Below are 17557 nucleotides of genomic sequence, written 5' to 3' on the forward strand. Positions count from 1 at the left end.
GGGGTTATAGACTTCAGGACTAAAGTACTGCTATGCTAGTAGAGAGAGTGGAGCACTGCCAATATCAGGCTGTCATCCCGTACATAAAACTGCCCCCTGCCAGAGCAAACTGGTCATCAAGTCCACGATAAAATGTAAATCAAGGCTGTTTTTGTTTTTCTCCTTCCATTTGTAACTAATGAGAACAAATGTGAATCATTGCTCACCGCCAGTTACACTTTCTTCGTTCCATCTGTATTCCCTGTGAGTCAGACAGATTGGTATGTGTCCCTCAACGCAACATCTGCAGGAGTGTGATGGCGTGAGTTGGGAGTGAGGGTGAATTATTGGAGAACTGTCTCTTCTCTTCTTTGAATCTCTTCTTTGGGGTGCATGTTACAACACTTTCTCAAATCCACCCTTTAAACTCTGCCCACGGCGAAGGGGTTAAGTTTCACTCTCTAACCTCAGCATCCGAAGGCGCAAAGAGTTTCCTGAACATGTTTTTAATCTTCACGTCACCAATAGAGCAGAATAGAGCAAGGACTGACATAAACAAAAATGCTACTGCACACATGTCATGCGGCATTTGTGTGTGTGTATATATATATATATATATATATATATATATATATATATATATATATATATATATATATATATATTATGTATGTGTGTATACATTGTTATAACAGGCATTGCAAATATAAAGAGTATCGACTATTGCACTCGAAGCGCCCTTTGAAAAACATCAAGCCATTCTATTCCTCTAAGAAATGGAGGTGGAGAAAAGGGAACGACAGAGACTCGGGGATCATTGCTTTGTTCATCCTTTTTAAAGTACACCTGTTCCATCCCAGCGGCTGGCCCCGGCTCCGGCTCTGTCTGTTAGGGCCGGCCATCAAGATAAATGGTTGTAACGGTGGCTCTGTCTCTTCCCCCTTCTTCAACCATCCACCACGCCGCCCCCCCCCCCCACTCCCGTCGCCTCGCCCTCCTTCCTCCAAACGGTGGTCAGAGTGCCAGCTGATGAAGACAGAGCGGCCCAAGCCCAACACATTCATCATCCGCTGCCTGCAGTGGACCACTGTCATCGAGCGCACCTTCCACGTGGAGACCCCCGAGGAGCGGTAAGCCGGCCCCTCTCGCTCTCCCTGTCCCCGCCCCTCCTCCTCCTCCTCCTCCTCCTCCTCCTCCTCCTCCCTGTTGTTAGAACAACCAGCAGAGAGAGCGAGACACACACACACTGACACTCATTGGCTTCAAGTAGACCTTAGTCCAAACAACGTGTGGGTGGGTGTGTGTGTGTGTGTGTGTGTGTGTATTTCGAGCTGTGTGTGTTTCGAGCTGTGTTTGTGTGTGTGCGCACCGACCCAGGAGGTCAGTGAGAGATTGGCTGAAGTCACACTTGAAATTGTTTCCTGACGATAAGGAGCCAATTACAGGTTCGGAATGCATCATGAATGCATCATGGGGGCCTGATGCTATCGCCGCACTGCTTGTTCCGCCCGCAGGGAGGAGTGGACCAAAGCCATCCAGACGGTGGCCGTCGGGCTGCAGAAACAAGAGGAGGAGATGATGGACTCCTCCCCCGACCCCATGGACATGGAGGCATACCTGACCAAACCCAGACAGAAAGTGGTACTGCACCTCATCCCCCTTTTACCATGTCCGCCTGGTGGGGTGGTCTTCCCCCTGTGACGCCCCTTCTTCCTGTGACGCTCTACGAGTTCCACAGTTCCCTCCTGGATCCGTTGGCCGTCCGTTCTTCTCTTTATCGAGCGAGGGGTCGTTTTTGTCGCCTCTCTATACCTTGCTAAACCCTACAACTCTCACTTGTTCGCCTCTAGCCTCGACCCCCGCTGCCCTTTGACCCTTTCTTTCCGCCCCCCACCCCCCCCCCCCCATCCCACCCTCCCCGCCCCACTCAGCCCCTACCCACCTCCCACTCAGCCTCCCAACCCCCACCCCCGACCCCCATACCCAGCTGTTCCCCACAACATCAGCCGCGAGCAGCTTAGCACGGGATAGCATTTCGGTCGGCATGTCCCACCGCCGCGTGCTCCCCCCTCCCCCCTCGGGCATGACACGGAGGTCCGAGGCCGCGGGTTCGGGTGTCCCTCACGCAAAGGTTTTCTTCACGGCGGGGATCAAAGGTTAACAAAGACCTGGCTTGCGCCCTCATATAAATACATGCCTGAGGCCGTGCGGTTTTGGAACACGCGGGGATTGAGCTGTTGCTGAAATAGCACCTGACATATTCTCCTGGGGGGGGTTGTTGTCCCTTTGGGGGATAGGTGGTATATCTTGGCTCGAACTTGAGCCTTCCGTTGGTAACCGGACACTGTGTGTGTGTGTGTGTGTGTGTGTGTGTGTGTGTGTGTGTTCTCCTCGGCAGACGATGCACGATTTTGAATACCTCAAACTCCTGGGAAAAGGTACCTTCGGCAAAGTCATCCTGGTGAAGGAGAAGGCCACGGGACGCTACTACGCCATGAAGATCCTGAAGAAGGAGGTGATCGTGGCCAAGGTGGGTGGCCGGGGGCCCCGGGGCCTGTTGATACGAGAGGCTTTTTCCATCGTTGTGGCGGAACCCACTCAAAAATGCTCTTTTTTTTTTTTCTCCCCGTGTTTTTCTCATCCAGGATGAAGTTGCTCACACACTAACGGAGAACCGGGTGCTCCAGAATTCCAAGCATCCGTTCTTGACGGTGAGGACCCCCCGACACCCCCAGGGCCCCACCCGCTCTTCCATATAAACCTAAAGCAAACCCTCCCTCACCATCACAATCGTCCATCGCAGCCCCTCCGCTCACCCGCCCCTCAGCCCCATTGAGTCAGGACAGGAGGCGGGGGGCTGGGGTTTAACCAAAACGTTCTGAAGAGCCCTGTGCTAAAAGGAGTCTAGTACGGTGCAGGGCCTCCTCTAGACGACAGAGGTGCTCCCGTTCACTAACCCCCCCCCCCCTCCATCGGTCTGAAGTTGGAGCACTGGATGTGTTGTTGGGCTACTGAGTGGAACGCAGAGTCCACAAAAAATAACATCATGTGATGCTCAACCGGGATACAACTGAACACTGTGCCACAGTTTGGCCGCACATCCTGTGCCTGTGATCAACAAGCGTTGAGGAGAGTGTCTCTTAAAGACACCGCGGGCCAAACTGCTCTGGAACAAATTATAATGAAAAAATACTAGATCACTCACCACTGTGACGTTCAGATGTTGAAACCCCATTGAGGATGAAAATAAATGTAAATCAACAGTGCTTTCATATTTACTAGTTAATATATTATTCAGGTTTATATACATATATGGAGTGCATTGAAAATGTCACACAGTGCAGTGGTGAGTCTTATCAGTGTCTCCTATCTCCTCTCCCTGCAGGGCCTGAAGTACTCGTTCCAGACCCACGACCGGCTGTGCTTTGTGATGGAGTATGCCAACGGCGGCGAGGTAAACCATTCTGATCGCCCCAATCAATCCGTACCCTAGGCCGCGCCCGGCCTCCCGATCGATCGCGCGGGCTGGAGCGGACGCTTTCTTAACCGCGTCTCTCCCCCTGTCCTTTCCCCTTCCTTCCTCTCCCATCCATCCCTGCCTCCCCCTCCCTCCCCCTCCAGCTGTTCTTCCACCTATCCAGGGACCGCGTGTTCTCGGAGGAGCGGGCACGGTTCTACGGCGCCGAGATAGTGTCCGCCCTGGACTACCTGCACGCCGAGAGGAACGTGGTCTATCGGGACCTGAAGGTTTGTGTGTGCGTTTGTGTGTCGGCGTCTGTGTGTGTGTGTGCGTGTGTGTGTGTCTCGTCGCCAACTCTCCTCTCGCCTTCATCGTCTCTTCCCTGCCTTTTACAGCGGTGTGCACTCACCCGGACCATTCCTCTAGTCCCCTCTCTATCGCTCGCTATTTTGCTGTTTTTTTTCCGCTGTGTCTACATCTTTTGTCTTTTGCGCCCTCACCGTTACTCTCACTCATTCTCTCCTCGTCTATAACTCAGTCTCTTGTTCGATCGGTCTGTGTGTTGCTCTCTCGGCGCTCTGCGTTCTCCTCCTCCCACCGACTCTCCCTTCATCTCTCTGATGGCAGGATATAAATAGGGCTTGCCTCCGTCCAGAGCAGTAGCAACGGCAGCAGCCAGAGGCTTATTGATCAGACAACCCTCTCTCCTCCAGAGCCCAGACCTCCCTGCAGCTGCAGCCACAGCCACTGTCCACCACTGACTGCAGATAGACAAATGACAGCCACCAGCTCCACACACACACACACACACACACACACACACACACACACACACAGACTGTCCGGCTGCTTACCCAAGCACACACGGATGGATAATAAGAGCATGCAAGTCTTCTTCGGTGCTCTCGTGTCGCGCGGGTTTCCAGTGCTGTGTCAGCGTCACTCGGCGCCCGCGACCATGTCAGTGGTGAGGGGAGTTGACGAGAGGCGACGGGAGCGGAGACGTCCCTCGGATGACCTCATAGACCTCGGACGAGTGACGACGAGGCAAGGGGGGGAGGGATGGGGAAGACTAGGTGGGAGAGTGTTGTTTATTTCGCTGGCGGTCTGTAGCCTTCATCCAGTTTTTCAATCGGCTGATGAAACCATAGCAGCCAGGTCAGCACAGACACCCACACCGCCACCGCCCCCCCTCCCCATCCCTCTCCTTCACTACCCCCCCCCCCTCCTTCCCCCCCCTCCCCCCAGTGGGTTTACGAGGCAGCCTCGCGGGCCGCCGGGGGTTCTTCTGAAAGTGCCAGGGTAGCAGGAATCTGAGGATGTGCTGACTCTGGCCCCACTGCCACCGCTAGCCCTGGGTGAGCTACAGCTGCCAGGTGACTTTTACACCAAGGGAGGGAGGGGGAGGGGGGAGAGAGGGAGGGAGGGAGAGAGGAGCAGGGAGGGAGGGGGAGGGGGGAGAGAGGGAGGGAGGGAGAGGGAGGGAGAGAGGAGCAGGGAGGGAGGGGGAGAGAGGGAGGGAGGGAGGGAGGGAGAGAGGAGCAGGGAGGGAGGGGGAGAGAGGGAGGGAGGGAGGGAGGGAGAGAGGAGCAGGGAGGGAGGGGGAGAGAGGGAGGGAGAGAGGAGCAGGGAGGGAGGGGGAGAGAGGGAGGGAGAGAGGAGCAGGGAGGGAGGGGGAGAGAGGGAGGGAGAGAGGAGCAGGGAGGGAGGGGGAGAGAGGGAGTGCGAGGTGGAACGAGGGCACGCTGACATTAAGAAAGCCCCGGCCGATGCCAAGTTATGACGTTGTCATGTTGAACGCATTACCTTAAGACGGCCAACTTTCTATCAACATACATTAGGTTTTGCTCGCAGCGGGGCATGCTAATTCTCCCTCCCGATGTCTGGACTGTCTCTGGCAGGCTGAAGGTTGCTGGAGGTGAGGGCAAAGGCACTATATACCAAATAGGACCGTTGAGGAGCACCTGGTGGGGCTCTTTGTGAGGCCGCATGCTGATGCTAATTGGTATTGCTAATCAGCTACAGAAGGATGGCAGCCATGTCAGGCAAGAGTTGAGGAAAGCTGGTCTCTTTCAGTGGTTTCAACCTCGCTATTTACCTGACTACAGATCGCCAGACGGATCATTAATATCTAATAGTCCTGTCCATCTCGTCAAAAAAAAAACTATGTGGCATCAAACCAATGGTGTGCAGGTTTTGTGGATAGCTTTAGAGATCTGGGCAGCTGAAACCGCTCAAGGCGGCCAGCCTCCACTTCCTGCTCTCTCTCTCTCCCTCTCTGTTTTCAAGAGCCATCAAATTAATAAGTAAATGTTTTGTGTAACTGAACACCTGCCCTTCACTTTTACACGTACTGCTCTACCGTCCTGCTTGATCGGATCTGTCCTTTATCATTCCTCTCTATGTTTTACACATCGCATGACGCACTACACTTTACTCATTTAATTATTCTTTAGGGTGGGGTTCTGTAGGCAACATTTGACTCTCTAACCCAGCAGTCCTATGTTAAAGCAGAACCCCTGGGAGGAGACGGCACAGAGTCTGGGCTGGAGACCTCAAACGGCCTCGTTTCCTCGTTCACTGCAAACGTATTCTACTGAGGTGGATGAATCTTTCAATAAGTGTATTCCTACTACGGCCAGTCTAGATGGTGTTCATCTGAAATGTTTACATGTTGACATTTCTTTGCTGTTCACTACTGCTGGAAAACTCTGTGTTTGCGGAGAGTAGCAAATGATGCCCCTACAGATCAACACCTCCAGCAACCTGGTTGGTCGAAACAAATAAGAAATAATCTTTTTTTGTTAACGCCCTGTTCACCCATATTTGACCTCACCATATTTGTGAGATTAGGGAACCTGCACCAATCCTCTCTTTCAGGATAAAGTCTGCATACGTTTTCTTATGCGCTTGCCATCATCGGCATAGACTTTGCTGTCATCCTCCTCCAAAAGCACATTAAAAACAAGCTGGGTGTCGTATTGAGACCTCAAACATCTGTGTTAAAGCTGCAGCCAGACAAAACTAAGTTAACAAGCACCCCCTACCCCCTCCTCCTCCCATGTGCACCTCCCGCCCTGTGTTTCCACGGCAACCCTTTTCTACATAACTTTTTTCTGTTTTCACTCTTTTCTGTTAATCCCTTTTCCAATTAGTACATTTCTCCTGCTTGTTACGTTAAAAAATGATTTTTGCTTCCTGTGTCCTCAGCTGGAAAATCTCATGCTGGACAAAGACGGACACATCAAGATCACAGACTTCGGTCTGTGTAAGGAAGGCATCATCGATGGCGCCACCATGAAGACCTTCTGCGGGACACCCGAGTACCTGGCCCCAGAGGTATCAGAACCTCTCAGACGCACCAGACCTCATTCAGATTTCAGTCCAATACAGGCCATTTTAATAGGAATGTCCTTTTGGGGACATTTACTGATAGTTGTATATACAGTCAGTGAATACGTTTCGTAGCAGGGGTGGCCCCAATGGGAATTGAACTCTTAACTCTGTGTTGATGCCTTTGTCGTCACTAATGGAGGCACCATTCTGAATCATTTCATTTCGTGGCGTTTGCTTGACCGCATTACTTTCAATGCAAAGGAAAAGAAACACGGGCAAGGCAGCCGTTGCAGTACCCTCAGCCAGTTGTTGCCGAGCAGACCGGTAACTAAACCAATATTTAGCGGCACTATCCTACAAAAAGTCAAAAGATGGCGTTGGTTTAGACAATGGGGAAGTCCGGGGCAGCTGTTCCCAAAGGCCTGTCCAATCTGGGCCTGTGGTCCGTGAGCAAACAGCCCGTTGGAGCGGCGCGGCCCGCCTCCATAGGGAGGGGCGGGGCCACTCGCCATCGCGTGCAGGTATGACACGTGTCAGAAGTGGGGGGGTGCAGGGTCTTATGTCATCTGATACGGCATTGTGAGCACAGGCGGTGTGTGTGTGTGTGTGTGTGTGTGTGTGTGTGTGTGTGTGTGTGTGTGTGTGTGTGTGCGCAGACAGAGGCCGCCCTGTTGCCGCAGGAGTGCTTCAGGAAGGAGACGAGGTGGCCGTGTTGACACAGTTGCCCGATAGTTGTTTTTAGCCTCCATCCAGACTTTCCTGGGTGTGCGTGCCTGTATGCGTGTATACGTGTGTGTGTGGTGCCGGCGGGCGGGGGGAGGGTGAGTGGAGGGGTTCGGTTGTGGTGGCCGCAGTGCCTCGGTCGTGAGGGAAACGTGAGCTCTAGCCATCGGTGTTCGGGGGGGGGGGGGGGGGGGGGGGGGGGGCACCTTGTCTACAGCTGTTGCGTGACACCAGGGAGGCCAGAGACGCACAGTCCCGTCCCCCCCACTCAGGCCGGGCGTGACCTCCCCAGGGCTCGGGGGCTGGTCTTCATCGTGGTCATAGCTGCTCCTAGCCCTCCTCCCCGCCTCGCCAGCTCCACCTCCCCATCTCACTTTTCCTCCATTATTGTTTTGAGACGGACCTCAATGGCCGCCCTTGTTCCCCCCCCCCCCCCCTTCCCCCCCCCGACGTATCGATGGCCTGGCCGAATCGTTGTGTGTAAACAGCGCGTTTGGGTTCCTCTGACTCGGCCCCCCGCAGGAGACCTCCGGCGGTTGGGTTTTTTAAGCTACGTGCCGGGCAATGCGTGGGCTCCGCCTCTCGCTGGATTCTTCATTTTTTGATCTGTATAAAAAAAAACCCGCGCAAACATTTCCTAATCCATTGAATCAACTTGAACCTGGCACTCCGCAGTCGTCCTCCTCTACCCCCCCCCCCCGCCCCCTCCGAGGGCCACCTCCGCCCTCGCCAGCCAGCGCAGAGGCAGGAGGCGCCGGCGGAGCGTTACCGTAGCAACGGGGTCGCTGGCGAGTGTCTCTGGCGGGCGCGAGCCAGGCAGTGTTACAGGTTGTTCCGCAGTAAACAATGACCTTGTTGTTTGTGCCGCACAGGAATGCTATAATGTCTGGGAATATTCCACCCAGGGTGAGGGAGAGGGAGAGGGAGGGAGGGAGGGAGAGGGAGAGAGAGAGAGAGAGCGCCAGAGAGAGAGAGCGAGCGGGATAGAGAAGGCCAGAGACCCAATGGCCACAGAGCGGCCAACAGTCCTGAACTGGCTAGCTTTTTCTCCAGAGCAGAGGCATTGGGATGTTGGGGGGGTAGGAACCCACTTTGTCACGTTTATTAAGTGGTCTAAACAAGACTAACGGTTGGTACTGGGGAAATTTGCTGCTAGGGAATATCTGGAAAATCAAGGAACCTAAACTGGTCTAAATCCCACCTCTGAAACCACTTGCATCCACTCGCATACTTTAGATTAATGATCGGCCGCATGAAACTTTGGAGTCCAGCACTGGGCAGAACACAGTGTTTGTGTCTCCCCCTCCCTCCCTCCCTCCCTCCCTCCTCCTCTCTCCTCCCTGCTCTTGTATGCGTGCTCCTCGGAGGCCCTGGAACAAGGGGGTGGATTGCGGGGTGTGTAGTGCAGTGCCGGGGCTTGGGGGCCCGGGCAGGGCGGGCAGGCAGGGGCCCCGGTTACGTGTATGAGGGATGAGCTTGGCTCCTGCGCTCCTGGCAGCCTCCACAGCTGTGGTGCTCTTCTACATATATGGGGCAGCTGCAGGCCCAGCTGTCGCGCGGCGTGCCTCACACGACAGCAGCGCTGGAAATAGAGACGGGCGCCGTAATCCTAGCAGCACGCCGGCTTCACGTTACTCCGCCTGCCCTCCGCGGCCCTCCTCCTCCTCCTCCTCCCACTGCTTCTCCTCCTCCTCCTCCTCTTCTTCCTCCCACTGCTTCTCCTCCTCCTCCTCCTCTTCCTCCTCTTCTTCCTCCCACTGCTTCTCCTCCTCCTCCTCTTCCTCCTCTTCTTCCTCCCACTGCTTCTCCTCCTCCTCCTCCTCCTCCTCCTCCTCCTCCTCCCACTGCTTCTCCCACTCCTCCCACTCTCTGTCTCTGGCCGCTCACCGCTGCGCCGGGCACGGTGCCCGCTGACACGTGTCCGAGTCTGGGCTACGTGAGGGCAACGTGCGCACTCGTGCCCACGCATGCTGACACACGTGCACACCAGTGCGTATACACTCTGACAGACGTACACAGACGCACACAAATGCACACACACACACACTTTCTCATACACGCGCACGCACTTTCTTATGCACGCACACGCATACTCTCAAATGCACGCACACGTACACATTCACTCTATCACACACACACACACACACACACGCACACGCACACATCAGCACAGTTGTTCCTTTTTTCAGTCCACCTGTGTTCCAGAGCTCCGTTCCTCATCCTTACCTAGCTTTTTTTCTTTTCTTCCTTCCCTTTTCTATTTTCCAGAATGAAATCTCTTGTTTATTTTCTACAGCCTAGTCTATGAATAAAGCACATTGCTTTAACGTGCGGCTGCGTTCTAAGGTCAGAGCGAGCTGATGTCAGGGCTGCCGACGAGGCCCTCTAAAGAACAGGCTGTTCCCCGTGTCTTGATTTCACCTTCAACATCCGCCCGCCCAAGCAGCCCCCCAGTACCCTGTCCCCCCCCCCCGGGGGGGACAGGGTACTGGGGCCTCTTGCAACAGGTTCAGGGCGCAGCCCAATAAAAGGATAGGACTGGATGGACTCCCTGCCCCTGTCTCTCTGTCTGTCTCTCACTCCCCTGCGGTGTGTTTACCTGCGTGAGAGTTTGAAGTGTGCATGTGTTTATATGGGAATGTGTGAGGCACACGTGTACACTAGCGGGCACACTGTCGCACTCTGGTGATTAAATATGCAAGGACTTTGGCGGGCGGGGGGGAAACCCAACCCCCACTCCTAATGTGAGATGGTAGTCTGCCTAGGTAGTGTGTGTGTGTGTGTGTGTGTGTGTGTGTGTGTGTGTGTGTGTGTGTGTGTGTGGTGCAGGGTGTCACTGTGACGTGTAGGCAGCTGCCAATGTATTTGATTTGAGACAGACTTCTTAGTGCAGCAAATGGTTTTGTGCTCTGTGCACAAAACCACAAGGCTTGAATGCTAGTATAAATTAAAGTCATGGCTAGCCTACTTTTGTCAGCGTTGACAAATGTAGTGGGCAGTACAAACTGCACTGCTCAGGATGGAACCATACACGGCAACGACTGAACAGGTTATGACTGATTGGAAGGTGAAGGTGGAAGATGTTTTGGAGGGTATCTTACAGAATGAAGGGTGCTTCCTTCAAAACAAACGATCAAAGGGAGGACGTTCAAAGCCATTTTTCGGGCCGCCTTTGTTATAAAATTGCACTTGATGAGCATTTTTACCTTGAGCCCAAACGAAAGCTTTGGTGGAGCGAGTATGCTTTGACTGCAAGTAGTGTCACAAAACACAATCCTCTCAAAAGAAGATCAAAGCAAAACATTGGTCCCCTCAGCCTGACCCCCCTGGTTCTTCTGCCCCTCTCGGCGTGACCCTCAGGTGCTGGAGGACAACGACTACGGCCGGGCGGTGGACTGGTGGGGCCTGGGCGTGGTCATGTACGAGATGATGTGCGGCCGGCTGCCCTTCTACAACCAGGACCACGAGAAGCTGTTTGAGCTCATCCTCATGGAGGACATCCGCTTCCCCCGCACCTTGGGGCCCGAGGGCCGCTCCCTGCTCTCCGGCCTGCTGAAGAAGGACCCCAAGCAGAGGTGAGGGACCACAGCCCTTTGGGGAGGTCTGGTCCTTCAGTACAATGCCCCATTGTACTGTTTGAAGGTCTTGTTCCACTACTCAATTTCACCACTGTTATTCCTTTTTTTCTACATCAACGCGTTTTTTTGGGTTTTACGCTCCTTTTAGAACTCATTAAGGAAATTAATTTGACCATCAATAACATAACTTCTTTAGGATGATCATTTTTTATTGGCATGTGGCTCAGGAGGTAGAGCAGGCTGGCTGGTAACCGGAAGGTTGCTAGTTCAATCCTCGGCTCGTCCTAGCCGAGTGTCGAGGTGTCCTTGAGCGAGACACCTTACCCTTACTGCTCCTGACGAGCTGGCTGTGGCCACGCATGGTTGTCACCGCCGTCGGTGTGGGAATGTGTGCATGAATAGGTGATTGTTAGTTCATATTGTAAAGCGCTTTGAGTGGCCAGTGGTTAGAAAAAGTGTTTTATAAATGCAATCCATGTACCATTTACATTGACTTACATTGACACTTCACTTACTTCACTCAAAGGTTTGATATTTATTTAAGCAATTCTGTTTAAATAATTAGCTCTTCTGAGAACACTTTCAAGTAATTACATTTTGTCTGGTTCTGCTCAGTGAAAAGGATCCCAGTCGCCTGCCCTGGGGTATCTTTGACCAGCACGGTAGAGCAGCCCAGAGCCATCTCCCCGCTCCTGGCTCTCATGCGCGGGTGCGTTTGTTGTTGTTGTTTTCAGGTTAGGCGGAGGGCACGACGACGCCAAGGAGATCATGCAGCACAAGTTCTTTGCTGGCATCGAGTGGCAAGACGTCTACGAGAAGAAGGTGGGTGTCCGGGGTCAAAGATTACTTTGACCTCCCCGCTCTCGCTCACAGTGACCGCTCACACTTTACACCAAGGGTTATTTAACCAATAATTAATATTAATTTTGCAGTATAAGCATTTACCAAAATAAAAAAATAAACGTATGTAATGTCATGTAGTTTGTCCGTAGCTAAGTAATCATTTACTAATGGTTGCCTTGCTTACTAATGAATGCCTTGTTTACTAATGGTGGCCTTGTTTACTAATGGCGTTCATCTTAACTAAGGTAATGTTGTATTCATTTATACATTTAATCTTAATAGGGTTAGGGTTAACATTTAGGGCAGGTTAATCCTCCCCCACTAACCCTAACCTTATGCCATATGTAAATGCATACCCCTGCATTAACTAAAGGTAATGAACGTGCCCTTATGGTAAAGTGTTACCTAGCTACCTGTAGCACTGTGAACCGGAGACGTGTGAGCAGCCCACAGCTGTATTGAGTGTCGGCGGCGGGTCCGGTCCGTGTGCTAAGGTGCTTGTGTGTCTCGTCTGAATCCAACAGCTGGTGCCGCCCTTTAAGCCCCAGGTGACCTCGGAGACGGACACCCGCTACTTTGACGAGGAGTTCACAGCACAGACCATCACCATCACACCGCCCGGGCAAGGTAGCGTCTGCACGCACCCACACACACACATGCATATACACATACAGACATACACACATAGACATAAACACATACACACATACACTTACACATACACATACATATACACACACATACGCATACACGCATACACACACACACACACACACACACACACAGTTCTTATAACTGAACATGACAGTTTAAGGAACATTTGACGCGTGTGAAAAAAGTGGTGCTTTTGTCAAGAGGGGGCGATGGATTTACATTTTATCATTCACTGATAATATCCCCTTCCTCTGCAGCACTTTGGAAATAGGAATTTAACTTTAAATCAACCCACGCAGGTCTATATTTACTATTTCTGTGAAAATCCCCCCTTCAGTTGAATGTTTACTTTTTTCATTTGATTTACTTTGTTAAATATTTGGATTTTTCTCCTTTACTTCTGGCAAGAAACTTACCTGGCATCTTGTGTAGCGTTGTTTATGTTGAGTGAAGATACATTTCAACAGGTGTCGCATTCCCTTTGAGAATACTACCGCCCTCTACTGGGGATTACGTGCCATAAATAGAGAGCAACACATTGTACAGCAGCCATCACTTGCCTTCTCTTCGCTCACACATAAACATGATGTGTGTGTGTGTGTGTGTGTGAGATGCAGCTTCTCAAACCATTATTAAGTAAAGTTTGGTTTTTGTGTCGTTGTAAATGAACTGTTTCTCCCTCCACCCCCACCATGCCAGATGACTGTATGGAGTCCTTCGACAGCGAGCGGAGACCCCATTTCCCCCAGTTCTCGTACTCGGCCAGCGGGACAGCCTGATCCACTCTGAATACATTCCTCTGGTCCTCCACCAACTCCCCCACCCGCGGCCCAGCCCAGCCCAGCCCAACCCAGCCCCCTCCCTCTCCACCCCCCCAGCTGACTGCACACTCAAAAGACTGGGACCTCCCGCCATCCCCTGTCATTTTCCTTCAGGCGGCGGCCTTGGACATAACAGTCTCCGTGTCATGCTTTACAGGAAGGCGGGAAAATTTTGACAAAACGAAAATAAAACTTTTGTTTTGTGTGGCCTTTTTGAAGAGTACCCATGGCAACCAGCGTTTACACTACCCTCCTACCCCATGTTCGCTGTCGTTGCCCTTATATCGCTCTGACATCCAAATGAGATAATGACGGGGGAAATGGCATGTATATTATGCACACATTTAGGCCCATGTGGTGGATTTATATGAAGGGTATTTTTGTATAGAATTTGCCTACTTTTTATGAGAAATAGGCATAATGTCAACCATGCCTGAACTTTGATTGTGTTGTCTGTTAGGTGTTGATGATCTGGTTACCAATTCCTGAAGAAACAAACAGTTCAATTACTATTCAAACGAAAAACGTTAATCCAACGTATAAAAAGTTGACCTTTCTGCATAATGAATCGTAAAAAGTTGACACTCCTATGTTCATCTTCTGGAAACAGTATTTATTACTATTATTTTACTACCATATTTAGTCATACTTTAAAGGGCGGACCGGTCTTGCTCTCACTATGATATCCCGTAATTACTTTGATTGAAACCGCTGATGTAAGGAATGGTAGAAAAGGCATCGAATGCAAAGCATTGAATGAGTAAAACTGGGTGATCTGGAGAGATTGACTACGATTGAGTTCAATTAGAGATGTTTGCACATTGCGGGCACTGATACACCCCTGGTTGCCTGTTAAGACACACAAAAATATAATTCCTCATTCCTTTCTGTACAAATGCTGTGTGACAAACCCTTCCTGGTTTGACTTTGAACTGGCCAGTCAGGTGTAGCCATGGCTGTTCAATCAGAGCCTCTCTTCTCTCCCCTTGGTTTTTAGCGCCCCTTCTTCCTCCTCTTAAGTACAGTATTGGGTGTTTTCCACCCAGTGCACTTAACTGCTGCCTCAATGAGGTCACTTTAACACAACACAAAAAGAGATCTTGAAAAGACGAACCGCCATGTGGGAGCTTGTGGGGAGGAGTACTCATTGATGTAATATGAAGGGGGACTTCCATTCCCTCCCAGGGTTATTTAAACGAGACCAGCGTCTACTAAAACTAGCTTGACTGTGCCAATGATATGCACTTTGCAGCCCAAAAGATGATTGTATTTGGATTCGTATTTGTATTAAATTAGCGTTTATTTTTTATTTTTTATTGTCAACTGAAAATTGTGAATAGATATAAAAAAGAGAGTTAAATGTTTCAATCATTATTCCCCCTATACAGACGGTTGAACGTTGGAAACTGCAAAAAAAAACTAAAGGAAAGTGAAGAAAAATGTATGTAACTTCAATACTGTTTTCTTCCTGTTTTTTTTTATAATATGACTGATAATCATTATTCAAAAGTTCATCATACGTTATTGAATGTAATGGTTTTTATTATATCGTTTTCACTTCTATTGTTTTAAAACCTTTTTGCTCTTTTTTTTTATCTGATTGTTACTTTCTCTTGTGCTCTCTTGCCCTGTACTGTCCCCCCTCTGAGAATAGGGAAATGCATTTTATACTCTTTCTTTTATTTTTATCTCAACTTTTGTTTTGTACCTGCCCTACCCCTATTTCTGAGATTGAGGAAATCAGCTTTGGTTAAATAATATAAACTTTGTACACTGTTTTGGTCTTTTAAATTGATATTAAATTGATAATAAAAGGTCTTAACACATGCTGTGATCATTTTCCTATTGTTAGAAATATGTACAGCCCTACCGAACATATGTTGATTTTATGAATCCGTACTGACTATGTTATCAACAATATGTTAAAATGTCCTCAGTCATATCTGTTTCAGTATCAAAAACGGGGCAGTTACTGAACACAATCTATATCCCCGTTTTGTAACCATTATTTATCCAAATGGATTAATTATCTGTTATTGAATCTGGCAAAGAGTATGTAATGTACTGTAACTATCCCATGGTCGATGTCTTCTAACGCCCCCTCACCAACGATGCACTACATCACCCACCAACCCACCCATCTTCCACCATCCGCGTCTCTCCTGGCCTCAGCTAAACATCACAGGTACATGAGTAAACCCTCTTTACCCCCCACTCCCCGGTACCTACTGAATGGCTGTGACGGCGATGTCCTAGCCGTGTTCACTGTCACTGCGGGCCAACTCAGGTCCGTGTCTGCAGCTCTGCAGCTGGCTCCGAGGTGGAGGGGAGTGCTCTCCCCTGGGCCCCGGGCAGATGGTGGCGTCTCTGGAGCAGATGTTGACAGCCAGCGCTCACAGACTGTCTTTGGCCAGCTGCACTCCCACTGTGCCTAGCGGCAAGATCGTGCTTCTGGCCCCAGCGTGATGCTCACCTGACATCCTCTGTCTTTTCACCTGGCTCCCGCTTGTATATGTCCCATAATACCTTGCTCTGTGGCAAGGAGCTGCCCTCTAGTGTGTGTGTGATGTTCCGGGAGCATGATGCAATTCTACATTACACACTGGAAGAATCATAGGGTTTTCCTGATTATATTTTAAGATGTATTCCCCTGAAGCGAATACATCTCTTCTCTACACAACTGTTTTATGATCTATGTACAAGTAAAAAGAGGGAAAATAAGGTTCTCTATGAAAAAATCTCACACTGAAACAGCTAACAAAAGCTCACATAGTGCTTGTAGCTTTGAGAAACATGTCTGTTCACGAAAAAAGGTAAACATGTGTTACACTTCATTAAATGTAATTATGTGGGGGGGGGGGGGGGGGCGTATGAAACAGGTTAAACCTGTCCCTTGGTATTAGCAGAGTTGGGAAAACAGATTTGTGGATACATTATTGGGAACCTCATTCGTCAAGTAGAAGGTTTTTGCAACGAATTTTGGAAATACAAAGTTTACACCAACCCATGCCGTAATAAATGGGAAAGAGATGTAACATTTTAGATGTTTGATTGTTCTCTTTTAATCCGTGTCCAAAAAGGTTTAGTTAGCTAATTCACTGGTTTCCAGATGTCATTATGAATAAACCCCAGAGTGTTCTAACACAATGGATTCCCCAAAATATAAACTGTAATGACATTTAAATCAATCCTAAGTCAAACAGTTTGTATAGACAGGGCTCTATTTGCAAGACCAAAATACGTTGCATGAATGTACGAAATGAATACAAACTGCTGTGCCACATGCGTTTAGGCCCATCGTTTAATGATTTTACAGTTGTGTTTTTTTGTGATAATATGTTCATATACCAATCAGGCTGATGCGGAGAGCCCTTTAGTGCCCTCTTGTGGCGCCCCAGGGGACCGCTAACCTCCTTTGGAAATTACTGGGCTAATTGTCTGTGCTACAGAATATATGCAAAAACGAAATACAATTCTTTCTATACCCCCGTGGATGATTAAATATGTGAATACATTTGAAAAAATATTTGAAGGTGGGTTTCATTGATTATTCATTGTTGACTACTATATTGTCTACGACGGGAGCAAAATAAGTGAATGCATCGGGTATGTAGCGACATCTATCGGTTAATCAATGGTATTATTGTTCCTAAAGGTTATTATCACATATAGGCTAATATTGGCACCCAAAGTTGTATTGTGGTAGATGCATTGTTTTATTTCAAAGCAATTCACTAATCAAAATGACAGTGACTATTTGATTGTATGTTGTTCTGACATGAATCAATCAAAAAATGCCCGAAACATGTTAGTTCTTCTCCATCGTTCAATAAATAAACACCTATTTAGCGAGCAAAAATTAACTTTATACAACTGTGTGTGTGTGTGTGTGTGTGTGTGTGTGTGTGTGTGTGTGTGTGTGTGTGTGTGTGTGTGTGTGTGTGTGTGTGTGTGTGTAGTACTATGGTTTATGTGGACCAAAAAAAACTACTCCATGGGGAAGGTTGAAAACAGGCTGGACAGGACCGGACCGGGTGGTAAATCGAACTCACCCTCTGGTGTCCGGTGGGGATCGTTACACCACGTCATCCCGACCAGAGAGGGAGGTGTTGACTGTGGTGGTGGTGGCGGAGGAGGAGGATGTTTCGCTCCAGTTGTCATTC

At 49.8% G+C, this 17557-nt stretch overlaps 1 protein-coding gene across 1 annotated transcript; it reads left to right on the forward strand.

Moving 5' to 3' along the window:
• Positions 1-1000: 1000 nt before the first annotated feature.
• akt1 (v-akt murine thymoma viral oncogene homolog 1) lies at positions 1001-15168 on the forward strand. Its single transcript, XM_079752150.1, has 11 exons — positions 1001-1109; positions 1494-1620; positions 2378-2509; positions 2625-2690; positions 3365-3433; positions 3601-3726; positions 6650-6778; positions 10859-11073; positions 11811-11898; positions 12444-12546; positions 13273-15168. The coding sequence occupies exons 1-11, from the start codon at positions 1009-1011 to the stop codon at positions 13350-13352; spliced, it is 1236 nt and encodes a 411-aa protein (XP_079608276.1). The 5' UTR covers positions 1001-1008; the 3' UTR covers positions 13353-15168.
• The last annotated feature ends 2389 nt before the right edge of the window (positions 15169-17557 follow it).

The sequence above is a fragment of the Pollachius pollachius genome, assembly GCF_949987615.1.
Source record: "Pollachius pollachius genome assembly, chromosome: 15".
In the NCBI taxonomy this organism is placed as follows: domain Eukaryota; kingdom Metazoa; phylum Chordata; class Actinopteri; order Gadiformes; family Gadidae; genus Pollachius; species Pollachius pollachius.